General features: G+C 46.5%; 2 protein-coding genes across 3 annotated transcripts in view; both read right to left on the bottom strand.

Moving 5' to 3' along the window:
- The window catches only part of VGLL4 (vestigial like family member 4), an 86,884-nt gene extending 85,009 nt beyond the window's left edge, over positions 1-1,875 (bottom strand). Inside the window, exon 1 of the mRNA XM_065845450.2 lies at positions 1,805-1,875. Coding sequence (XP_065701522.1) covers positions 1,805-1,868 — 64 coding nt within the window. The 5' untranslated portion in view covers positions 1,869-1,875. The remainder of the gene's footprint in view (positions 1-1,804) is intronic.
- The window catches only part of TAMM41 (TAM41 mitochondrial translocator assembly and maintenance homolog), a 106,236-nt gene that overhangs the window by 59,905 nt on the left and 26,248 nt on the right, over positions 1-20,083 (bottom strand). Inside the window, exon 8 of one of the 2 annotated variants that reach the window (XM_071813331.1) lies at positions 1,805-1,881. In XM_071813331.1, the coding sequence (XP_071669432.1) occupies positions 1,826-1,881 (56 nt within the window). In that variant the 3' untranslated portion in view covers positions 1,805-1,825. Of the gene's footprint in view, positions 1-1,804; positions 1,882-11,458; positions 11,683-20,083 lie in introns of those variants that run through there. The other variant, XM_071813325.1, reaches the window with a different exon arrangement.

Below are 20,083 nucleotides of genomic sequence, written 5' to 3'. Positions count from 1 at the left end.
GAAGCTGCAGAGCGGCATAAATCTAATTAAATCTAAGTGGCAAGACTAAAGGAATGTAAATTAGAACCAGATACAGATCAGCTTCCTCACATGCAAGTTGCACTAAATCAGACTTCCTCTGGATTCTCTAAATCCAGCCCAACATTCCTACCCTGTGGAACTCAAAGTCAAACTAGAGTCTTAGGCAATAGTTAATCAAACAGAATGCATTTAACTTGAGAAAACTGAGAATATGTATTCAAAATATATTTTAAAAACTGCAGTCAAAAGAAAACAGGTTTAGCTTTTGCACTTTCTACAAAATCTTAGTTGGCCTGAGAAATCCTCAGGCCAAAATCGCAGTTGAAATTATTTCCTCGAGGACTTCCACGGCTGTTCATCTCACCAAAACCAGCCAGTAACTGGAGCAATCAACCAAATCCCACCACAGCGGGTTCGGTAGAGACTTGGTACTCGGCCGGCAGCAAGGGGAACGTGAACGAACAACAAAACCAACGTTCGTTATAAAGCTAAGGGCCTGTAACACGGAGGAGCTCGCCGGGGTGTGAAACCTTCACTGTACAAACTGCTGGAAGAGCAAGCTGCTGCTATCTTGACTACCTGAACACACACAGAAATTCTGGGACTTGCCCAATACACTGTGGTTATTTACTTTGCAATTACTTTACTAAGTCTATTAGCAACAGCAGTAAACCAATTATTTTTCAAAAAATATATACAGAATAAAGGAACAAAGACCAAAAAAAAAAAAAGCTGAATTCAGCTGAAAAGGTGATTTTACGCACAGCAGCTACACACAAAAGCAGTTTGAAATCCAAAATAGCATTTTTCTAGGTAGCACCTATTCAAGTTGGTACCCAAGATTCAGACACTCCCGAGTGCTCACACCACTCAGGAAAAGACAAAGACATCTCTTCCTAAGCACGCAGGTAACAACCTGACCTACAAAGCAGCGCTGCACACTGCTAGAACTTAGAATATTATTCTAACAGTAGTTAGCCCATCTTAAACACTTATTATGAATGTTAAAAGCACAAGTATTACCCAAACGATGGGCAGCATGAGGCCCTGTCGCTGCAATGGGCGTCATCACAACGTTGACATCCTGTACTCACCTTTTAGCGGCATTGAAAGGCAAACAAAGCGCTCGCTACGACTGACCGCGGCCTACGCGAACGACTGACCGCGGCCTACGCGAACGACTGACCGCGGCCTACGCGAACGACTGACCGCGGCCTACGCGAACGACTGACCGCGGCCTACGCGAACGACTGACCGCGGCCTACGCGAACGACTGACCGCGGCCTACGCGAACGACTGACCGCGGCCTACGCGAACGACTGACCGCGGCCTACCTCTTCGCTTCTTGCCACCTGAAAAGGAGTCTTTGCAAGTCCATCACGCCCACCCAGTTCCATAATCCTAAATAAGAACAAGTCTAAGTGATACAATTAGAGAGTGCGAGTTCCCAAATCGTTCTTGGTTTGACAGCAGCTCCATTACAACTTTTTGGCTATTAAAAATGCAAATGTAATTGGGGAAAAAGAGGGGCACCTTTATTCGGATGGGTAAGTACCTTTTTTCCAAATGACAGGAATGATTCTCTCCTGCATACTAACCAATCCAAATGCAACAAACCAGTGTTGCACCTGAGGAAGATGACCTTTTAAGGGCTTCTGAGGGCATTTTTAACACGTGTCTTAGTTTCAGTGACATGCAAAGATTGGTAAAGCCAGCATCTAGGCTGACATACAGCACAGAGCATCTGGATCCAACAAAGCAGAGAACTGGGTTTCAGACTTACGTTTCTCGTCATCAGCGTGCACTAGAGACGCTGCTCTGGACAGGACATCCAGTGGAGTCTCCATTCCTCTCCGGATCCTGCAAAAGTCAAAGTTCCAAACAGTAACCTCAGAGATTGCTTTGATCCAGAGGAGTCAATAAACTTGTACTCTCTGCTCTCCCACACCCAAATTAGAATTATCCAAAGCTTATAAGCCATTATGACATTTTCTTACTCACGGACATATAGTTGAACACTGGCCACATGCATAGATAACAACAGACAGAAAGCTGTCACTTGTATAATCACCATCACACTTCAGTAGCTGCTTTTCCCCATTTTTCTCCCCTAACAACACCTAATTCCCATATATGAAAAATTAACCCCATTACATAAAAACACACATTTCAGCACTATACTAAAAACTGACCCTCCCATTAAAAAAAAAGGTACGTATTACAGCTTACACAAGCCTCTCAAAGGCTCACATGAATAGCTTCAAAACTAAAAAAGAATTTCCAATATGAAATTCCAAAAGTTATGAAAGGGGAAGGAGGGAAGAGAACATGTTGTCAAGATGCTTTGTTAAAAGGCCAACAACTCGTATGTGTTTTTAAACAAGCGAGCAACAGCATAGACAGAACTGTTACGAGAACAAATGGAGAAAGAGAAAACACTCACGCCTGCTAACAATTGTGTTGGGTTTTCTCCCTCATAAAACTGGCATGCCAGTCCGCCATAAGAGCTGTTACCGTACCTCACCTTGCAGCGGGAACTTGGGGGAAAAACGTAGTGGCAACTACAGAAATCTCAAACACATGTAGACTGACTTAACAACAAGCATATGTTTGGGAAGCAATTTCCTTGACTTAGCACTATAAATAATAAACCTTGCTATCCTCCCTCCCTCTGCCTAAGTAACGCCAAAGTCTTTAAACCTAATCAAAGATTTTTAAAGCATAAGAGAAAGAATTTTTAAAGTGGTTTTAAGTTTAAAAAATATATATTTTTTTTTTCAATAAAGAATTATGCCTAGTCTTGTTTCCACAGACCTCTGTAAGGAAGAAACCTGCTTGAAATAACTGAGTACGGTGGTGAGGACAAACGCATGATCAGCCCGCCCCATCACAACCGGCTTTTGCTCAGGAACAGTGTGTTAACTCCGACTGCACCATCAGTTGTTAACTCCGACTGCACCATCAGTTGTTAACTCCGACTGCACCATCAGTTGTTAACTCCGACTGCACCATCAGTTGTTAACTCCGACTGCACCATCAGTTGTTAACTCTGTCATTTAAAGACAGTACACGTGGGCAAGAGGTTTTAGAAAACAAGATCTTAGATTCTTGTTTCACTAAATCTGTCTTCACTACATATTTCTCTGTATCACGTTTGGCCACACTCTTCAAAATCAGAGCAAAGACCTGGAAGAGTGTTCACTATAGATGCACCCAGCATCGTTCCACTTCCATCGCTTACACTTCGACCCCTGGTTTCTTTCCTGCTTTATCCTTTTTTGGAGTTTAAAATAACACCCCTTCATTTCTCCTCCACCTGCTGACTCCTGACCCTCGCACACAAACTCCTCCAACAGAGTGAAAATTCATTTGGAAAAAATAATATCATAACCTGTGTGCTCAGATGATGCAGCTACAGGAAACCAAAGGTGACACTGATTTAGCAAGAACCAGCTTTGGTTAGCGTTAACTTCAAAGACAGTCATACAAGGCCTTTTGGTCAACTCTTTAGAGAAAGCCTCTTGAAAAAGAACAACACAAAGGATACCAAGATGTCTTTTATTGAAAACAAATCGCTATTTTCTTCAAGTTATCAGTAATTTTCCAATAACGGGAGCAGCAGATGCCCAGTCCTTTCCGGAACACGCTCCTAATAAGAGAATGAGCTGGTGACAGAGTCCACATTGCGAGAAGGAAACAGGAACCAAGTCCTAATTCTATTCAGGAAATTAGACACTTTAAAAACAACTTCACTAAAACCGGCCTCAATATGGTTTTGTAGCTTTGCATATTATTCAAGTTCATATCATGAGAGAGCTGCAGAAGTGTTTCTCTAACAGTCAAGGTCTTATGAAGACTGTTGGTCCATTCAAGCGTTTCTTTGAAGGGCTGCTTGTTAAAAGAGACCTGCACATTCCAGAGTGCAATACATGCTGCACACACTGTTACAGAAATTACCTTTAAGGAGCTATAAACATCCAGATTATTTTTTCAAATAATATGAAATATCCCTCTATCCCTAAATTAAAAAACAAGCCAAGGATAACGGTTCAAGACAGAAATAAAGTTTGCCTGCCAGAATGAGGGAGAAGGAACCTTCTCTGAGGGAGTTCAAAGCCTACAAGCTCATTCCACCTGGGCAAGGATGGCAAGTGCTGCGGGCCCAGGAGAACAGCCCAGCGCCCGCAGCCCCCGCGCCTCAGCAACGCGAGAAAAGTCCCATTTCCAGGGTTCTGACAGAAAAAGAAAACAACACTTACAAAGGAGACTTCTGATACAGGCAGCTAGTTCTCCGTGCCACACAGGCACCTGCACGCAGCAGAAACTACCCTGGATCCAAGCTGAATTTCTATAAATACCCGCATCGAGAAGTGCTATGCACACACATGGCAGATCACAGCACCAGATCTGCCCCGGCTAAACAAAGACCAGCAAAACACAAGTGCACAAACCTCACAGAACCCCAGAATGTCAGGGGTTGAAGGGCCCTGGAAAGCTCATCCAGTGCAATCCCCCCATGGAGCAGGAACACCCAGCTGAGGTTCCACAGGAAGGTGTCCAGGCGGGTTTGAATGTCTGCAGAGAAGGAGACTCCACAGCCTCCCTGGGCAGCCTGGGCCAGGCTCTGACACCCTCACCAGGAACAAGTTTCTTCTCAAATTTCAGTGGAACCTCCTGTGTTCCAGTTTGCAGCCATTGCCCCTTGTCCTGTCACTGGTTGTCACCCAGAAGAGCCTGGCTCCATCCTCCTGACACTCCCCCTTTCCATACTGATCCCCAGGAATGAGTCCCCCCTCAGTCTCCTCTTCTCCAGCTCCAGAGCCCCAGCTCCCTCAGCCTTTCCTCACACGGGAGATGCTCCACTCCCTTCAGCATCTTGGTGGCTGCGCTGGACTCTCTCCAGCAGTTCCCTGTCCTTCTGGAGCTGAGGGGCCACAACTGGACACAATATTCCAGGTGTGGTCTCCCCAGGGCAGAGCAGAGGGGCAGGAGAACCTCTCTCAACTTCCTCTGGACAGATCTGATTTAAACACTATGGAACCAGTTCTTGTTATAAAATCCTAACTGTTGGATTTAAAACGACACAAGCAAAAGCTCTTTTACAAGAGTTCAGGATATTTCTGTCTACCATAATTTCAAACATTAGTTTAATATCCTACTGGGTGCTTTCATTTATCAGTGACTGCTCCCACCCAACATTCCCCTACTCCGTCATCTCACCTACACAGCAGCGAAGAAACATTCTGAAAAATTAAAGACACGGAATATAAAATCATATAGATACAATGTCTGAAAGACAAATTAGTTACTAAGCACTGATCCACCAGTAAGTTTGTTCTGCAACACTTGAAGAACACAAGACCCGTCAGTGTGACGAAACAGCACATTATCTTCCCCTGTCTTTTTCAAGCTTTTGCAAATTCCGTGCACACACAGAGTGCTCTCGCGTTTACAAATGCCCGTTAAGTTTTTTTTGAAATTATAGAGAAATTAAAGCTTTTGAAAATGAACAGTCAAGTGATTTAATGGACTTACACAGCACCTTCCAAGCACCAGGGAAAGCACGCGGGGAAAGACCTGAAGTCGCTGGTTTGAAGCTTAAATAAAAAGGCAGGAGAGAACGCGGCACCCAGTGCAGACTGAACAATGGGATTTCATTCTGTCCCAGTTACTAATCACAGTGAGGCATGTCGGGGGACATTCGAAATAAAGAGAACAACTTCATGTTTAATTCTTAAAAATGGGTGAATAGTGAAGGTACAGATTGGAAAGAGCAACATGAAAGATTTCATGTCTGTGGCAGTAATTTCCATTCTTTTGTGTGGAATGGACCTTAACTAGTAACCGAAGTAACAAGCTAGATGACAGAAACAAGGAAAGAGTTGGGTGATGAGAACAAAAGGCCTGTGCAAAAGACACGCTGTGCAGATAGAAAAAAATGAGGAGACTTGACACATAGTTGGGACATGAGGATCTGAAGAGAGGTCACGGTCACTGGGATGCTCGGATGACAGCTCTGATGGACACGCGGAACAGCAGCACGACCAACAGCCACTGCAGACACCTGCACAAGAACCACACCAACGCACACACCAGCGACACGCGTCTCCTAAACCTGGGGAACGTGAACTACAGACACACGGCTGCGCGGTACCAAGGAGAGAGAAACGCTGAACCTTTCAATGACGCAGAAAATACCTGGGTGCTTGAATTCATGTGTCTGCTGAAACTACAGAGAAAAGGTTGGAGGGAGAAAGAGGGGATTACTGAACAAAGCCCATTATGACAACAAAAGAGACACTGAAGAAACAATCAAGAGTGAGGAGTAAAGTGAAGTAAGTGTAGATAAACATAAGGAAAACAAGATTAATTGAAGAGGATGGTCAAACAGGTCGAAAGCAGCTGACATGTAGGAATCCCACAGAACCCCAGAATGCGAGGGGTCAGAAGGGAAAGCTCATCCAGTGCAACCCCCCCATGGAGCAGGAACACCCAGCTGAGGTTCCACAGGAAGGTGTCCAGGCGGGTTTGAATGTCTGCAGAGAAGGAGACTCCACAGCCTCCCTGGGCAGCCTGGGCCAGGCTCTGCCACCCTCACCAGGAACAAGTTTCTTCTCAAATTTCAGTGGAACCTCCTGTGTTCCAGTTTGCACCCAAGGCAGATGCAGGCACACACTGCCCAGTCAAACTCATTGCCAGAAGGACTGAGAAACTCTGTCTGGTGTCAATGGCACAGAGCTGAACTGAGGAGGAAATCCAGGCTCAACTTACCAGCACAACCAATAAGTTCACAGGGGGGAGGAAGTTAAAGCAACAGTTTTATGCAAACCAGGTCAACATCTTTTATTTTTTAAGACGGGGAGAGTGTATTTGTACTGTGAATGAGGATGATAAGCACATTGTATTTACTCAATGTGTCCTCGATAGCCACATTACTTTCAAGTTCCTTCAGCTGCATCTAGAGCAGAGCTTCTACTTGTGAATACATAAATCTGTGTTGAGATATTCCTGTGAAACGTGAACTGGAAGTGCTCAGTTCAGTCTGATTACCACATAGCAGTGAGCATCCTACTGCATATTCAACTCACAGTCTTCAGAGGGAGTTCAGGCCAAAGGAATCATCAAAATAATGCCTTTTTAATGTATTTATTCAGTACTTTGTTTCTTCTTACCATGCTTGTTTTGCATGTGGAAAATGCGTTTGAACAAGTATATCTTCAAATAGAAACGACTTCAGTTATCATACAGAAAATTATAAGCTTAAAGCAAAGCTCTGACATTTTACTTTGTGCTTTTTGTTTTCTTGTTGTGTAAATCCTCCTTAACAAGTTAACATTATAAAAAGAAAACTATTAATAATGGGTTTTGAATTAAAATCTAGCAAATGCAAGAAATTGAAGGTGGAAAAGTCTAGCCTGACCATGTCTTGTACCTACAACTTCACTCAGTCCAGCGTACATGTTATATATTCTGTTGCTAACACGTTATGCAATATCTAACCATAGTAAAAGGAACTGAACCGAAATTACCTTTTGTAACAGAAAACTTTCAAACGTAACTGAAAACAAACAAATTAACCTCAGTGTCCAAACCGTTTAGTTACCACAGCTACATATATTTAAACAAGAACCTCTCAAAACTTTATAACGTGAACATGCTTCTCCAGTTAAGATGCCCCAAAGGTCTGTATCCATTATTTTCTATACAATCAGAGGGTCAGATGTGCTCCTTTCAGCAGCACTTCTGGGTGCTCAGCACTTCTAATTCCTGCCGTGAGGTGGGTGCAGGAGCCCGTGCTGGCAGCACTCGCAGCACTCACCTCAGGGAGCAGAGCCGAGGCGGCTGGCAGCACAGCGCCCCGCACCCACACGCCCCGCACCCACGCACCCGCTCCAAACACCCCCTCCAAACACCCCGCACCCCACGGTGCGGACGCCGGCGGTTCAGCAACAACTGCTCCCTTCCAACTTCAACGCAAACGTTCAGCGCAGACACCTGCGCTCCACCAGGAGACCTGTGGGTTATTTGTGACTGAAAGCCGGTCTTGTAACTGATCCCAAAAAGCCTCGTGGCCTGACGCCAGATATTGAGATCAAAACTGGTGTATCAACAAGAAGAAAGAGAGAAGTCGGCAATTTAAGCAAAACACACTAGAAATACCCCCACAAGCAGGCAGACAGGAAAATAGAAATAAAGGTCAAAAAGTCTGGAGAAGAGCCTTAAGAAAAGTTCATGTATTATTGAGGCAGGAGAGGGAGATCGCTGCCAGATTTCAGAGAGTTTTGGATCTGAGGGTTCTGAGTATCACTGTCTGCAAAGAGAACTTCACTGAGGTTTCACAGCCTGCAGTTTGCTCCTGAGGAATGCTCTTTAAACACCTCCCTGCCCTAGAGAAAAGCTAGTCAGAAAAACTGGCCTGTGGGAACCCTGGAGCTTTTGATCAATTAATCTTCTTTAGACTAACATACATAAACTATTTCTAAGGCACTTCTCCAGACATCTTGGCCCTTACTTGTATTTTCTTCTTTGGTCTAATTAAGATATGTCTGTTATTTCTAGTTCCTGATAATCCTGAAGCACAGACAGAGTGAAAGAGAGTGAGTTGGCTTCATGGTTTCTCAAGTATCAGTAGAAACGGTGGTTAAATTCCCATTCGTTGCACTTTGAGAAAAGGGGTGCACCAGTATCATGTGCGGTCAGCTTGACTGAGAAAATCAATCACTTCTGACTACCTCTAGGTAACCAGCCTGACTGAACAGACCGAAACTGCACTGCTAAAGATTAAATCTAAACATCTCTACAAATGGAATACACCAGTGGCAGAGTCAGAAGCCTGAACAGTGCCCGCCGGTCTCATTCCGGGTGTTCACCACAGGACCCGCTGCTCCTGATGGAATTTCTCTGTGAGAAAAGCGCAGCCCAACGCGCAGCCTCTCGGGGCCACGGCGTGAATCTAAGGTAGAACTCAAACACTCCTTACTTGCTCCTGTTGCTCTGCACTAACCTTCAGACAGAACTTAGAGCAGGATGTTTCCTAACGCTGAACTTCCACATAGCTGCTGGAACCCGCGCAGCGGCCCCAGCGGGGCGGCCGGGGGACACACGGCAGCGGGAAGGGAGGGGGGGACACACGGCAGCGGGAAGGGAGGGGGGGACACACGGCAGCGGGAAGGGAGGGGGGGACACACGGCAGCGGGAAGGGAGGGGGGGGACACACGGCAGCGGGAAGTGGGGGGGGGGGGGGACACGGCAGCGGGAAGTGGAGGGGGGGACACACGGCAGCGGGGCGGCAGCGGCTGCGCTCACCCGGGGAAACTCCCCCGCCCGCGGCGGCACCAGCCCCGCTCCCGCCCAGCAGACGGGCCCGGGCGGGCCCCGGCAGCGGTGGGACGGCGCCGGAGAGCCCGGAGAGCCCCGGCGGCGGGGCGGCTCGGTACCCCCGTCCCCACAGCCCCGCGGCGGGCCCGGGGTGGTTCCGCCCGGCCGCCCCTCCCCGGCAGCGCAGGCTCAGCTCCGCCGCCCGCTCCGGGGAAAGTCCCGCAGCGCGGAGCTCGCGCCGGGGGCCGCCCCGTCCCGCCAGGGCTGCCCGGTCCCGCCCGCCAGCGCCTCCGGGGCGACGCTCCCGCTCCCCCGCCCGCCGCCACTCCGCCCAGCGCCCCGGGCCCGGCCGCGGGAGCAGGGACGCGCTGAACGCCGGACAGCGGGGCTGCTCCGGGCCTACCGCGGGCACCTGTCCCCGTCCTCCCGCCTCCAACTTTCCCCTCGGCGCCCCGGCCGAGGCCGCTCCCGGCCCGCGGGTCACTCACCAGCGTGCTCCCGGGCGGGCGGCGGCAGCGGGGCTGGGGCGGCGGGGGCGGACGGGCCGGGGGAGGAGCGGCAGGGGCGCGGGCCGGGGGCCGGTTGTTTACTCCCGGGCCAGGGCCGCGGCGAGCCCGGGAGCGGGGCGGAGCAGGCGCCGCTGGCCCCGGCGCCGCTCGCTGCACGGGCCCGGGGAGGAATCCCAGGAATGATGGAATCCTGCTCCTAGCAGGTGGGCACAGCGGCGCGGCCCCATTGGCTGGGCCCGGCTATGAGGTCAGCATAATTAGGGTAATGAGGCGCTGACATCACATCCTCGCAGGTAGGGAGCGCGGGGGGCCGGCAGGAAGACAGAGCCGCGCCAGGCCCCGCCCCCGCACCAGGCCCCGCCCCTGAGCCCGCCCCTCCCGCCAGGCTCCGCCCCCTCTCGGTAACGGGCCGGCGGGAGGGGCGGCGGGGCTGAGCCCGCCCAGGGAACACACAGGCAGACACGGGCCCTGCGGGGGACACTGGCGCAGGGGCTGCCTGGCTTCGAGCTGGGTGTTAAAAAGCGCTTCTGGAACTGAGGGCAAACAAGACAAAAGGGTCGCTGCACAACAGAACAAGGCAAAGCAGCTTTTAAAAGCAGAAGCACGTGCATTTCGAACTAAACCGCACCGCCGTGCAGCAGCTGTGCGCGCACACCCTCAGAGCACACACGGGGTCAGGAGCAAGGTCCGCAGATGCTCCGGTAAAGCACAGGGCGCTACAGCCACGGAGCTGATACAACGGGGAGATCCAGCAGTTTCTGTATTTCCCGGTGACTGCTGGCGCTCCTGACTCCTATTTTTACCGAATCCTGTGTCGTATTTGATATAACTCACCCAGCCAGCTGGGGAAATTGCCAACAGTCAGGCTGGTGTGAAACCAGAGCTGAGCGATCACTGCAGTCACCAAGGAGCCCTCCTGCACACCCCGGCACGCGAGCTCCCATCTACAGTTACACACATCTGAACGTGCCAGGAGCCAGAACCAGACTGGGTTCCTCGGGCCAGCGCTCGCAGCACAGCTCAGTCCGACTTCAACATCGGCAACACCCAAGCAACCAAGGAGCAGGTCTTGCTAAAATACTTTGCCCGCTTTTAATAATTTCATTAAATTAAACTGACACGATAGCTTGTACATGCAAAAGAACCACTTCTCCGAAGCTGAGCTGGGACTTTACCGATGTACTCTGAAGAACTTGGCAATGCCATTTTCTCCAACAGGCACTTCAGCTAGCATACATTAATTAAGGAGCAGGAGGAGATGGGGATCAGTTCTGTATTGTATTGTTGTCCGCATGGAACATGACTCACCTTCTAGAGTCAGGCCCCATAATCCTGCATTTTCCCTGGCAACTGCCAGAAGGAACTGAGGTTGCTTCAGGCAGCTCTTGGCTTCCATTGCAAAGGGAAAAAAGGACAAGGAGTCAAGCCGAGCCCCACCATAAAGCCTTAGGGCTCCAGATTTGTGGTGGAAGCGGAAAAGAGCGCAGGGGGACACAACCATAAAGCACCTCAGCACAATTCTGTTCGTGGAATTTCTCCTGTCCAGCTCCTCTCCATGGGACAGACCTATAGGCTGATCTAATAAATGCATTGGTATATAAACAGCAGCACAACTGTCTGTTTCATCAAGGAAAAAAGCACCAAGGCACTGCCAGGTTTATTTTAGAGCCTGAAACTGGGATTTCCATATGAAACGGTGGAGGCAGCGCAGCTCCCGCACCTATCGGGGCTGCAGCCGGAGCCAAAGGGAAGGGTCGGGACAAACCCACACAGCCCGGGTTTGGTTCTGTGGAAGATTCGGAGTCCACGGCAGGGCTGTGCTGTCCAGCTCCAACTAGAAAAAGAAATCTATCAAAATCGTGCAAGAATTGCTGATGCCGAAGTATTTTCACAGCCTTGCAAGGACAGGTCATGAGATCTCAGGGCCATCAGCAGCCAGCCAAAACGTGTTCCAAACGCTAAATGAGATCCAGATTTAGACTCAACACACTTAGTCTAATAGAGAGATTTCAGTTGCTAAAAAACTGAAAGGCATATTGTCTATTAACAACCATAAACATTATTTTATACATTTCGTAAACTCTTAATCTATAACATTTATAAAAATATAAATATTACCATGTACTGTTATAAAAGCTGATAGTGTTTTAATAGACTACTGGAAAATATTTTCATTACCAGCAAGCAGAACAGGAGTTGATGATCTAATACTTGGGGAAATGGTAGTCAAAATAGTAATGTAAAAATTATTTGAGAAAAAAAATAAAAGTACCGGACAAGAAAAATACTGTGAAATCTGGAAAACAAATCCACAGGCACTGAGAAAAGATCTGAAAGAGACATTGGTATGTATCATGAGAATAAATTGCCACAGACTAATTACAAACCTTATTAATATGTATCTTCAAGAAAAAAATCTGCCACTCCTGTTTATAACTGCTGGAGGGGAAGAGGTAGGAAGGGTTTATTTGTTCAAAGACAGAAAGCGAGCTCCTGGGACCAGGAGGAGCTTGGAAAGGAGAGGCCAAAACAGCTTTTGATCCTTTGGATGTGGTGTTACCGCTCCCAGCAAGTTTGAGAAAAGGATATTTATTAAACGTGTGAAGAGTCTGCGGGCACAGGGGCTCTCTGGGAAGGGTCACCCGTGCGTTCCCTGCGAACTGCGCTCCGCAGACCGGCTGAGGTCAGGTGCTACAACAAACTACAACATGAACTGCAAGTCGTCCAGTGCTGGAGATCTTTGCAAACAAATCTGAAGAGCTAACACACCACAAGGAAACCCGGCTGAAGGTGCTGAGCTCAACACATGCTTACGCTTGGGCCAAGCTGTCAAAAAAAAATGCACAAATTCATAAAGCAAACCCAACCTTGTTCAATGAACCGTCTTTTGGGTTGCTTGGGTGTTAAAATCTGTTCTCCATGTTGCATGTACTTCATAATGAACGATATCAAAGGGTCTTTGTTGATTCAGACCCATCAAAAACTGCTGAAACACAAAACCTGACTGAGATGGCTGAGGGTTTGTACCTGAACCAAAACACAACTTGTGCTTCAGCCCAAACTCGGGCACCCAAGGGATGGCTCAAGTCCCGGGACAGGCTCCAGTTGCCGCTCCTGTTCCACGCGGATATTATCACTGAAAAATCAGGTATTATATCAAGTGCAGCTGCAGTCTATAGGCCTAGTTCTACAGATCCTACTCGACCATTAATCTTGTAATTACTATTGAAATTAAGCCTGACATGTGTTCCATGGCCGACTAAGAAAATAAAACGTTTCCACTGTAATAACAGTTGGTTAAAAATGCCTCGGGCAAGTATCTCCCTACACAGGGGCCACAGCAGCGATACGCTTTACTATTGTGAAGCACTCCAGTGTTAACAGGACAGGGATAATCAATGTGGAAAGGGGCTCAAACTCTCAAACTTGTTTTATTAAGGTATTTTCAAGTGATTTCAGCTTGTCAGACCAGCAGCAGGGGCACAGCAACACCGCGAGTGTGAAGCCACAAAGAGATGGTTCTTCTGTGTCTAGGTGCCCCTCTAAGGAAGTGATTTCCCAGCTGGCACTCACTGCACTGCACGTAAAAGAGGAATTCTCCTGAGTTCTTCCAATTTCTTACTGCAATTTCACTTATGTTTTTCAAACAGCGGCAATACAGATACTTCTGCTACAACAGACAAGAACACATGAAGTTACCTTAAGTCTAAAGAGAAGCCCAAGATACACTAAACTCTGCACAATGTTGTTTTTCTGTGCCAAAAGCAAACGCTTTCTCCAAAGCTATCACAAACCACCATTATTGTCACAAGCTTCACAATGTCTGTCAGTACAGCTGCAATGTATAGCTCCATCTGTCCACATCTTTTAATACAACAGCTTAATTTCACACCAAATGATAGCAGCTTTTAAAATCGTATCTCAAAATATGTTTTATCACAAACAAATTATGTAGCCTCAGAAGCAAATGTCTTTTCTTCAATGTTAACACTGCTAAACTCTGAATAGAAAACTCTTCCCTGCAAAAATCTGTTCATTGGCACTGCACCTCAAAGCTGCCTTATACAAAACCACGCCCAAATTCAAAACACTGGAGCACATAAGGTTTAAAAAGACACTTTAAATTTGCTTATTATTTCATTAGACCATAATGTGTTAAATTGCAGTAATTCCAGACAGGCAAGTTGATCCAAACGGGGAGCTGATGGAGATGGTTATTTATGACCCGCTTCAAGACAAAGCTTGCCCTCTTCGTAATTGTGTGCCCCACCAGCCAAAGGCAGATGAAAAGAGACAGGCTAATTTCAGCTGGAGCAGGGTCTGAACAGCAGCGTAATCTTCAAGCAGACAATGAGATACAGAAATATGAACACCACTAACTCTGTTCTGTCAGAACATCTAACCACAGGTACTTTCTGCTTGCTTTGTTCTAGAGAAGAGGAAGATTCCACCCTACTGAGGTTCCCATAGAAGACAGACAAGATAGCTGAGCGAGAAAGAAGTAGTGTCAGATTAACAAGTTAAAAGCCGTCTTTGGCTATAATCCACTGGTTTTAATTTGTTCAAGTTTTGTTAAACACCAATAAAATGACCACAACTGGTTCACTGCAAAGCTCTGAATAGCAAACTTGGTGTAAATGAAAGGTCAGTATAATCAGTGATACACAGATGTCGGTAAATATTCAGAGTAACCTATTTATTATACGCTTGGTTTCTGATTTTGCCCCTCCTCTTGTGCAGCAAACACATACATACAATAGATATAACTCCCTCTTAGATTTGTGTCTTAACTTTCACATAGGACAAGAGAAACTTTAGTGCAATTGGGATCATTAAAATCATTAACAGGTTGCAGTTCATGATTAGACGTGAAATTATTTGAAGAGTTTACATACTAACTCCTTGAAAACTACATAATTTACAGTCATTTCAAGGCTGTAAGAAAAGGTTATTTAGTCACCAGAATGTCTTCTAAACCAAAGAAACCAGCAGTAGGTCACTGGACAAAAGTAACATGCCTGCCCTAAAGGAACTGGACACCAAAAGACTTGTCTAAAGCCCCTTTGAATATCCCCACCCATCAGCTTGAAGGTGCACCAGGAAATCACACTGAAGAACCAAGTTTAGTCGCATCTGTTGGATGGGAATACCTGCACCAACTTTCATACTGTTTCTGTGTGCCAACTTTATAGCTCCTGGAGTCTGATCTGGACAATCACTGAGCACTTTCAGTTCTTTCTGACTATAGCGGTTTCCAGACAAAGGTCATTTACCTCATCAGAACAAGGGGGTTTTCTCCGCAGGTCCAGCTGTGCCCTCACCGCTGCATTTCCTGGGGACGGGACCCAGCTGGACCGCTCGGGCACATCAGCCGGCACATCACAGCGTTTTAGTCAGAACTCGGGAGGTAGAAAGGTTTGGGGTTCTGGGGTTTTCTTCCTGTTGTTTTTAATACAATTAACACACACATTTTCAATTTTATATTGGAAAGGGAATCCTGCTGAAATTAGTCACAAACTATACAAGAAACAGAGGAGACACATTCTTTAAACAACAAAAAGTAGAGCAGAAGAAAACAGATGCTTCACTATAAAAGCACCTATGCAAGTACAACCTTTAAATATAATCCACTTAAGAATGTCATAAGAATTTAAAGAACAGTGGTTTCATCATCTGCTGTTGTCTGTACAAACTCTCTTTCAAACAGTGGAATTGCTACTGACTGTCTTCTCCTGGGCAGTTTTCTCCCCCCGGGATGCAGGGCCAGAGTTGGCCATGGCGTGCGGAACCTGCAGGCTCAACATCTGCCACGGGTGCCCCAGACTCGGGTCAGCTCTTCCCGCCCTGCAGCGCCCGAAAAAGGGACCGAGTTCTCAGCTCTCACTGTTGTCTGGTACAGGGAGTGAGCTCCACAGTGCATCACTGTGGGAGAGCAGGACAGCCTGAGGATGGCAAGATGAACAGAAAAAACACACACCCACAAACAAAACCACACTGAACGGCCCCTTCTCGTGCTGCACTACTCATTTGAAAATGGGAGGTTTGGAGAAACTTTGGCAGGAGGGAACACAACCTTTCGAATTTACCAAGTACACCATAGAGCTAGATAGATTCCATGTAAGAGAGGTAATACAAATTAATTCAATAAAGCCAAAATGAGATATTTAAGTTAAATATTTACCTAGCTTGTTGAACTGAGTAAGGGACATATTTTAAGCATCAGGCTCAAGTCTTCCAAAGAAGGTCTTATGGTCCAACAAAGGCAAGTGAAGGAATCAAAGACAGAGTGGTATGACTTTTTTCTTTAAAGACAGTCCCTTATGGTTGTGAACTCCTTAGAATCAAATTCTATTCAAATCTAAAACCAGGAAGAACCCTCTATAGCCATTACACTTGCATGGAGTTTCAGTCAGATCAGAATATTGGTCTTTGCAGCTGCGTGACCTTCATTTCCTCAGAAAAAATGTGCATAACTGTCAAAATAGCCGTGCACCATTAATGAAAAGGTTTTGGCAGAACCCTGGATTCTGAAGCCAAAAATGACACGTAAGTTCTTAGACCTAACTGAAGTATTTGGAGTTTTTATGAATAATTTCAGAATGTATAGTCTGAAGCAGCTTCCTGCTCATGTACTAAAACTTAATCAATTTCTTAACATTTCTGATTTAACAAGCCTGAGTAAGAGGTTAAAACATGCAAGGGCAGAACGATTCCAGCATCTCCCTACAGCACTCATCAAGTTCAGGATCAGTGAGCAACTGTGCTGTAGATTTTTATCTACAAAAACAGGTAAATAAGGTCACTGCAAAATTTTATGAAACCACAGTATCAAAAGTGAAAGAGCAGCTGTTCACTCAAAAAATACACCAGAAAATAGCTCTACAAAGGTAGCGCCTCATCTTCCTGCAGTAGATAATACAACAGTCATTTTCTTCATATTCAGAATATAGGTCCAGCAGAAGTGAATTTGAAAACAAAGAATGCTTTGTGCTCTGTGAACACCTTACCCATGACAAACTATCAGACACACGCTGACCTGGCATTCTGACCTTCAAAGCATATTTCAATCTCAATTCTATTTTTAAATTAATTGCTGGGAAAAGGCATGAGTCACAACCCTGCTTGGATCCCCCTCTGCTGGACACTCCCCAAGTGCTATGTTTATTCTAAAGTTTCCCAAGTCAGAACAGGCTCTAGCATTACCTCCTCCATCAACTGAAAGAACGTAGGCCTCACAGTTCCGCTCCCTAAGCCACCCAGGATTATTGGCCTCTGCAGCCAACTTCATCTTCCCAGTCTGGCAGCGATGTTTGTCGGGGGATGCTATCAGGTCCCACTCTCTGCCGGAATGAATCACACCTGTTGAGCTGTGTGCTACACCTTGGTTTTGGAAAGGCTGCAGCGGGTACTCCATCCGTTAGTCACATCCATGGCCAGCAAAGGTCAAGCAAACTGAAACAGAAACCTCACTGAAGCACAGGTGAAAAACAGCGTCTCTGCGGTTGAAACAAAGGTGCATGCGATACAGCCGGTACCTGGAGGGTCGTGTAGCCAGCCACCCGGCGGAATCACAACTCATAATACTTGGAAAATGGGGAACTGAGCAAGTGATGCAGAACACATCTTACACACACGGGTGGAAGGAGTCAGCATCCTGTGTGGCACAGCGCTCCCCAGATCCGGAGCTCAGGAGCAGCCGCACATCATACTGTTAGCCAAAGGGGCTGCTCACAACAGCAGGCAAGTTAATAAAGGGACACAATACTGAGATTAAAGACTGGAAGGAAAAGTGGAAGCCAGAATCCAGGTTATGTATGCAGTCATATTCTGATTTCCCGTTCATCCCGTGTCATCTCGTCTATTCCCTGTGAAGCGTGAGACAGAGTTAGGGACTGCAGGGCACCCAGAGCCAGCCAGGCCCTTGCTGCTGACTCACCTACGGAAACCCTGAGTAGTTTGATTGCCTCCAGGCTCTAACATTACAAAGAAACCTTTTAGGGCATCAAGAAATAAATCATCTGCCTGGTTGCCTTTAATGAAAGCACTGTTACACAGGAAAAAAGAGAATGGAGCATGAAGGAATATCGACGGTGGAACAGCCAAACCAGCAAAGAGGGATGTCTGAAGAACAGAAATGAAAAGACTTGAAAATTGAGAGGAGAAAAAATAGAACAAAGCAGTACGGAAATGGAGCAGGAAGGTATAAACAGGAAAGTTACACATGGAATGAAAAGCTAAAGTGACTATTTTTCGCGAAAGAACAAACACACCTCATTACAACAAAGAGTTAGTAACATATTCCCACGTCCTAACTTCCCGTGCAACTATCCCCAGTTATTTTAGTGGATTACAGCTGAATGACCACAAGAAATCTTTTCCACATACTGTTGAGGAACTTCAAAAGCAACTAACAAGCCAGAAATCAATCTCCCTTCTCTTAAAAGTTTTACACAGCAAAACATTCTAACAACTGCATAAAGTACTTTGCAGTAACAACAGAGAGGAGTTCAGACTGTAGCTGCGCTGGGCTATGATTCATCCATGGCCCTTGGCCAAAAACATAAATACATCCAAGACCAATGGCCTCAAGGGGAAAGGTAGGCCACTTTCTAAAAAGCACAGTGATAAATGATTTACAGAACAGAGTTCAGTTTAAGATTTCAGCCTATATGGATGATGAGGAAGGACCTTCTTGTCTCACAAAGATTTACTGCACAGACTGGAAACTGGCAACGAATCAGCAGATGGAGTAAACTAGGAACTATTAATCTGGGATCTGCAAAACTCTCTCCGAAGAACAAGAAATGACCCGTTACATTGCTATACACAGAGCAAGCCCGTGAAGCCAAATCAAGATATGCAGTGGGTATTTCAGCCACTTAAGACAAACCGGGCCGGCTCAGATGGCAGGAAAGTCACACCTGGGACGGACCAGCCAGGCACGGGCAGCGGGACAGCCAGGCTGGCGGTCGGGTCTGACACCCGACAGCATCTGCTGCACATAAAAATGTTCAATTAGCTGCTAAACAGCAAGCAGGATGTTCCTGTTTTTCCTACGAGAACATTATTTCTTGAACAAATGCCCTTGCTTAGCTAGCAAGGTTCGGATGGAGCCGGCTGTTCCACCGCGGGAGCTGAGCTCAGCTCGTCCTCACACATCAGGATGACTCGTTGCTGACTTCCAAGGTTTTGAACCACCATTTCAGGAGCAAAACACCAAAACCACTTCTAAATGTGCCTTACTTTAATATTCAGGATCTTATCTTTAACTGTATTGATAATGGCTTTTAAAAGAAAGCTGCTCTTTTAAATGCTTCCCCAGAGTTACAACTGCATTTCATCATTTAAATTCTAGATTTAAGTGCGGCTCGTCCTCGCAGCGAGGAACTGCAGAGGCGGAGAAACACTGAGCCTCTAAGGATGAGATACCCTCATGGGATACTCTGTTCAAAGCTCTGGTACACACACACCTCCAAGGTACCCTCTTAATAGAAGGGAAAACAGCCACAACCTCAAAGTAACAAAAAACCCCAAACCAAACCACCAGAAGGACAGAGCTGCTGGGCTCAGGGGCTCAGCAGCGTCCCAGTGCACCGAGACACCGCACCGGCGGTTTGCACTGGGACACTCAAGCCCAAGCTGCATGTCGTACGTCTCAACAAGGAGTTCCGTACCTGCCCAGCCACGGGAGCAATGTGTGCGTGTTAAGCCAAGCATGAGATTAAATGCTTTGCTGGTAAGAATTCTCAACCAGATGTTGGACAACCTTATGACACAGGATCTGTCTCAACCAGTGCTTGAAACAGTTTTATGATCCAGTGGTTTCACATCCTGTGGTGCTGTTATTTAACCAGGTTTTAAAAGGCCCATCCTCATCTTTTCATCAAAAAAAAAAAAAAAAAAAGAGTAGTACAGGGTGGTTTTGTTGAATGATGTTACTTCCCAGTATGGGCCATGACATAAAACTTCACTTACTTGCACTGTTACAGGAGGAAGCAATGAGCTCTTTAAAAGGCCAAAGTGTCTACTTTTGACACTGCCTACTTTTTTTTTTTTTCTATTTGGTGATATTGCTTATTCTGTGGATAAGTTTTTGCTCCAGCTGTGCAGCACAGATGTCTCTTTTTTGACCCTTTGAGCTTATACATTTCTATATAACACCTAGGGAACCCTGCAGCCTTGAGGGAATTACCAAAATGCAATAGTTACAGTTTTGTGTAGGGACAAAGAGGAAA

This window comes from Patagioenas fasciata, chromosome 10 (genome assembly GCF_037038585.1).
Source record: "Patagioenas fasciata isolate bPatFas1 chromosome 10, bPatFas1.hap1, whole genome shotgun sequence".
Classification (NCBI taxonomy): domain Eukaryota; kingdom Metazoa; phylum Chordata; class Aves; order Columbiformes; family Columbidae; genus Patagioenas; species Patagioenas fasciata.
The sequence above is the reverse complement of the archived record's forward strand: the minus strand, read 5'-3'. Positions and strand labels throughout refer to the sequence as shown.